Source organism: Simochromis diagramma, unplaced genomic scaffold (genome assembly GCF_900408965.1).
Source record: "Simochromis diagramma unplaced genomic scaffold, fSimDia1.1 OVJJ01000317.1, whole genome shotgun sequence".
Classification (NCBI taxonomy): domain Eukaryota; kingdom Metazoa; phylum Chordata; class Actinopteri; order Cichliformes; family Cichlidae; genus Simochromis; species Simochromis diagramma.
The window spans coordinates 595,937-601,936 of record NW_024386994.1 but is presented as its reverse complement, the minus strand read 5'-3'; the positions used below and the strand labels follow the sequence as shown (position 1 = coordinate 601,936).

At 35.5% G+C, this 6,000-nt stretch overlaps 1 protein-coding gene across 2 annotated transcripts; it reads left to right on the top strand.

Annotated features, from left to right (window-relative positions):
* The first annotated feature begins 362 nt into the window (after window positions 1–362).
* LOC120739140 lies at window positions 363–5,906 on the top strand. 2 transcript variants are annotated; one of them, XM_040040829.1, is made up of 5 exons: window positions 363–581; window positions 1,436–1,783; window positions 2,058–2,165; window positions 5,164–5,264; window positions 5,596–5,906. In XM_040040829.1, the coding sequence occupies exons 1-5, from the start codon at window positions 524–526 to the stop codon at window positions 5,656–5,658; spliced, it is 678 nt and encodes a 225-aa protein (XP_039896763.1). In that variant the 5' UTR covers window positions 363–523; the 3' UTR covers window positions 5,659–5,906. The 2 variants fall into 2 exon arrangements, with proteins under 2 accessions (XP_039896763.1, XP_039896761.1); XM_040040827.1 differs by having other exon boundaries at window positions 371–581; window positions 1,436–1,792.
* Window positions 5,907–6,000: the final 94 nt, after the last annotated feature.

Below are 6,000 nucleotides of genomic sequence, written 5' to 3'. Positions count from 1 at the left end.
ATACCACTACAATAATCTGGCAACGTAAAACCCCCAAAACAGTGCAGTTAAAAGAATAAGTAAAATATTAAAATAAATTAATGTTAACATGTAAACTTTGTATGTATGCATGTGTGTAAACTTACAACGATTGACTTTCAAACTATTTAAATGACAATTCTTGAACAAAAATACAGTTTATTACATTATCTGTCCTTAATATGTATTTTATTGTGACCCCATTTCAGCATCTCTGCATGAGGATAAAAAAAGTGTCCTTTTCAGTCGGAAGAGAAAGGTCTGAGTCTTAGTCACAGCTTCTATAGTTTGTCTGTAGCTGTCGTCTGTCTGAAGGAGGAAGCAGCAGCATCTGTGGGTTTTCACACTTCTCTAGAAAACAGAAGATCTTTGAAGAAAACATGGTGCACAGTGTGTGTGTGTGTGTATATGTGTGTGTGTGTGTGTGTGTGTGGTGGGTGGGACTAAGAGAAGCTGTGACAGATGAAGCGATTGTAACTGTTCAGTAGTGAATCAGTGTGGCAAGATGAAGATCTTGCTAAGTAGCCTGCTTTTTGCCTCTCTCTGTACCCTCTCATCCTGGAGTAAGTAGAAACACAACTTAACAAATTATTTAGTTTTTATACCATTCCTCTCTAAATGGAAAAGTTAAGTTTTCCTAAATTTGTTTGTGATAAATATTCAAGCGATAAATGAATGTCTGATATTATTTCTTCTCAATATGTCAGTGTTTAAAGTTCTTAGTTCTAAGAAGTGAGACTAACTTAGATCTAGAATGATTTATAAAGATACAAGGCTTTTTAAATAACAGATGTAAAAGACAACAAAATTATTGTCATGACATCTTTATTCCTGATGTGCATTTACTACCTAATATTGTTATTTGTTTTCTATAAAAATCACTATGATGTTTTTAGAAGCATGTCTATGTCTGTGTAGGCTCTCAGCCATCCAGGTCATCATAACCAGGGGTGTCGGACTCCAGGCCTCGAGGGCTGGTGTCCTGCAGGTTTTAGATCTCACCCTGGGTCAACACACCTGAATAAAATGATTAGTTCATTACCAGGCCTCTGCAGAACAAGACATGTTGAGGAGGTCATTTAGCCATTTAAATCAGCTGTGTTGGATCAAGGACACGTCTAAAACCTGCAGGACACCGGCCCTCAAGGCCTGGAGTTTGACACATGTGTGGTAATCTAAGGATGTTGAAGGAAAAGTGACTGAACTACTTAAAGTTTCTTGAAGACATCAGAAGCTTCTCTGATGTGAGCTGAAACATCTTTAGAAAATCTAAAAAAGTTCAGTTGCTTTTCTTTTCATGCTACTTGAAAACATATCTGCATACTGTATTTGTACCAAACCTTGATGCTTTTAGCTTTAGAAATCATGCATTATGTGTGGCCTTGTAATGACTTATGTTCCACTTTGTGTCTTACAGGTGTTTCATCAGGCACATTTGTTGTGACACAGAGCGATCATGTTTTTGTCAGGGAAGGAGAGACAGTAAACATCACCTGCTGCTGGACAGGGAAGTTTGAAAGATTGAGAGTGAACTGGCTTAAAAATCAAACAGAAATTAGGAGAGACTACTTTAATCAGCCTAATGCGTCTCTGAAAAAGGAAGAGAAGAAATGTTCTTTTTTGAATATCTCAAATGTTAGACCAGAGGATTCAGGGACGTACATCTGCAAGGTGACTGTGGAGATACCATCTTTAACTGAAGCTAAAGGAAATGGGACAGTTATCACAGTCAAGACAGGCAACGATACTGGGAACAACTGGCAAAGTGCACAAGGTTCAGTATGGTGACATGTTCAAATCCCTTTTTACGAGTGTAGTTGATATTTAATCAATATCAACTGTAGACTGAAATCAACTGTACTGTCACTGTCATTTTAGGTGGCTTGGTAGTCTTAATAGACAATTAATACAGTTTTTATCCCTCTTTTTAAAAAAAAAATATATATATATTACACAACATTTTACCATGATAGTACCAGAAGGCATTGCATTGTTACATGAGCTAGATGGATGTAATTATTATTATAATATTATTACAGATTCTTTAGTTCCTGGGAATCCAACCAACGTGATCATTTCCCTGGCTGTAGTGGTTCCTTTGCTGCTCGTCACACTCATCTGTTACTGCACTCTGCGAAGAAAACAAGGTACCAACTTTAAATTAATACTAAAGCATCAGAGACTCAGTTATGAGTGGTGGACTGAACAAAAATATTTCTTTGTTACTTGTGTTTTTGTCTATCCAAAAAGACACGTTGTATTTAACTCTTTTAACCAAAGAACATGACACAGGTATCACACACAGGAACACAGGTTCATTTTAAACAATAAACAAAATAATCACTTGACTATAAATGTGCAGTTGCTTTATGATGAGATAGTTCTCTGTGATATACCTCAACCACTGTACCTTGACATTATTACTGGACTATATTGGAGCCAATTCAAACAAGTTAGGAGCTAATATTTCCATATACGTAACAAAAAGTTGGAGCAGGAAATGCACGAGGATTTTAAAAAAACCTGTGTGAGTTTCTGTACATGCTGTATGAACAGCATTAATTTAGTACCTTCTGCAGTCCGCATTTTTCATCACACAAAACTATTCCTGAAAAAGAAAAGTTCCAAACAACCTGCATCAAAAGCCTTGAAATTAGGACTCGTAATGTGGAGGCTGACACTTTCCTCACTAATACATTCGCACAACTGTCAGTTTGCATGGCAGCAAAGTTTAAGTGTTGTGGTAAAACCGATGAAAGAAAAATAGTAACTGAGCCACAAGGTTTTTGTACTTGGATTAAACTAAAACCAGGTGTGAACAAACACATCTGTTAACTGAAACAAAATAAAACTAGACTAACTGAAACTATAGTGTACACTCACAAACTAGTAAGTAAAAAATAAATTAAATAAAAAATATATATGAAATGTTTTTAGCTCGACTCTTCGACCACCTGTGTTTACTGGGACTTGTTTAAGATAAAGCGCTTTGAGTTCTCAGATAGAGTAGAAAAGCGCTGCATAAGAAACAGTCCATTTACCTGTTGGCATCTTCATGGCTGTGACTCAAAGACCTGCAAAAAGTGCTGCTTGTTTTGTAATATCTGTCACTCCTGACACACATCCTACTCATTATATTAAATACAACAAAGCTGACCCTGACATGAGAACATCAAAATATTTTCAAATAAACTAACTAAAAGAAAGAAAAAGAACTTTTACATTAAGAGTAGATTCTTAGATTCAGTTAGTGAGGGATCAGAAAGAGTAGAAAAATGCCTTTTATTTATTTATTTGGTATCAAGTCAACTAGTATACTAAATAACAAATGTAATGGATTTTAATGCTCCTGAGTGATAAGTTTTTCAAGGGTTTCATTAGAAGAAATATCTTGATACCTGGAAAATAGAATAGAACCGAATAGAATAGCACTTTAATGTCATTGTCCATGTACAACGAAATTATGGGCGTTCCACGCCAACTGTGCAGGAGTGTAGAAGACAGCAATAAATAGCAAACAGAATGATATAAACAGTGTAGATGAATATGTAATAGAAAAGCACACAATCAAAGAGCTTGGAGGTAGTTCAAAATGAAAATGGCGATTTTCAGAAAGTTCTCCTACAGGATCCTCTGTATAAACAACAACATAGACTGTCTTACAGAGCACCAAAGTCTATCATATATGTTAGTGGCGGAAAACAAATGTGAAGTATATTTGAATGTAGTTGTAAGAAACCAGTTGGAACACAATGAGATTTATCCAGGTGCTAGCTTCATCTCATCACCTTAAACAGTCAATATGAAGAAAGTAAACATCTACTTTTTTTTATATTTTAGAAAAATATTTTGACACTATCAGTTCAAATTGAATTGTCAGTTCTTGTAACCTTATATTTAAAGTATGTACCACAACGGTGAAGTTCCCATAGACTCTCTTTAAATACCAAACAGCAAACGATTGTTTGCAGCAAACAATTCTAAACACATCACAACTCATGTGGCGCTCTTACAGGAAACATTAACACATTGTGCAGCACAATGTTAAACTATAATACTCTGTACAACCCACTGTAATGAAATTGGATTGGGTAGGAGTAATCTGTAATTTTGAACAATCTGTACACCTGATAGCAGCTTTCTACTGAAAGATAAAAGAGCTGCTAACAGGAGGCCTGGTTGTGATAACAAGCAGAAAACTTTGGGTTTTTGGATCACATCACTTTTTTTTCTTTTTGTAAGTAAAGACCCTACAACTTTATAATAATATGCGTATTTACATATTTTATTATATTTATAACACTGAAAACTCAAAGTCGTTCTACACTACAAGCTGCATTCATACATTCATTAATACTTGATTCACTAAGAACAATTTGGAGTTCAACCTCAAAAGAGCAAATTTCCTCTTGATAGATGATCTACTCATGAAACAAGTCTACATTGAAAAACAACAACAACATAATAGTGTTTCAATTAGAAATATTTGGGGCTGAAATTGAATAGCGTTGTGTGCCAAGGATAATGTTTTAATACACTAGGGTTGTGAAAAAGGCTGCAAAATTGTGTTATCAAATAAAGAATGCAATAGTTCAAAATGGTTTAGTTTTTAAACTGACTGCTGGCATCAGATTAAAGAAGAAGCACATGTAGATATGGGAAAATCTAAAGTCTGATTTAATTAAAAAGAGGAAGCCAGTCACTGAAGAGCAGATGGTCAATGAGCTGAGACTGACACACGACGATAGCTGAAACAGCTGGTTCATATACTGCTGGAGGTGAGTAATTGATGCAGATATGGAAAAACAAAACACTGTGGTTGGTGCCGTCTCCTCACAGCAGGAAGGTTCTTGGTTTGAGTCTCCACAGGTGCAGAAGTGAAGTAGATAAAGTGTGAATTATTGTAAAGTCCATTTCATCCCATAATAACAGGATGCCACAGTTTAAACACTGACAGAGATAAGTTTGTTAAAATAAAATGAAAATATAAGGAGGGATGAAGTATTGTAACATGTTTGTAACATTACAGTAACAGTAACAGAGACCGAAAGGATTAAATGCGGCTCCCAATTAGGTCATTATTTTAAAAAGAAAATGCAATTTAAATCCTTGTAATCATTTCTATGTGGACGTGTGTGTTTTCAGCACTAGCAGCCCGAGTAATCTACGAGGTTCCCCACGTAGACTCCGAGATGGCAGATGCAGACAAAGACAGCACAAGCTCCTCCAGAGGCTCGTCTCAGTGGGTGAGAACGGGGTTCATTTCAGGGTGATGTTTTAGTTAGTTTGGGGGGACAATAGGAAACAGTACTGAAAATCATTTTTAAACAGTCCAGCCTAAAACTCAATAGGCAAACTCAATACATGTTGATCCATTTTCACTGAGTTATTAACGGTGACTTCAACATTGAGACATCTTAAAAATATAACTGACATAATGTTTCTACCTAACTATGTGTTAAACTCAGATTGCCTGTTGAGTTTTAGGTTGTGCATTTTAGGAAACACTGACCTGTGGAGCGCCTCGGTCTGTGATGTCTGACTGATGAGCTTCTTCTTTATGTCCTTCTCTTTCAGCGGCAAGTGCCTCTGTATGAATCCTTCTACTTTGAGCATGTGGATCCCAAAGAAAGTAAATGAGTGTCGGCTCCAGAGTTTTCTTGTGTACTTTCTGTCCTGTATATAGCATATTTTTCTTACATTTTTGCATGATTGCAAAAAACCCCATATATGGTTGTAAATATGTATGTATTTTTCTATAAACTACATCTTGATTAAAATTAATTTCAGTGATGGGGTGTTAGTCCCATAAAGCCAAGATCACAAAATAATATTTTTATGTGTTTATTTAACCTTCTGACAAATAAAAAAGTAAAATAAATGATGAATTTGCACAGTGTTTTAATTTGTGGCATCTTTCACATTCAGGATTTTTGTGCAATTTCTTGCTTAAAAATGTTTTGTGCAATTTATTTCAGTATT

Coding starts and splice junctions, on each gene's coding strand:
- LOC120739140 (XM_040040827.1), top strand. CDS start 524: ATGAAGATCTTGCTAAGTAGCCTGCTTTTTGCCTCTCTCTGTACCCTC. Junction 1,793..2,057: donor CAACTGGCAAAGTGCACAAG/GTTCAGTATGGT, acceptor ATATTATTACAG/ATTCTTTAGTTCCTGGGAAT. Junction 2,166..5,163: donor CACTCTGCGAAGAAAACAAG/GTACCAACTTTA, acceptor GTGTGTTTTCAG/CACTAGCAGCCCGAGTAATC.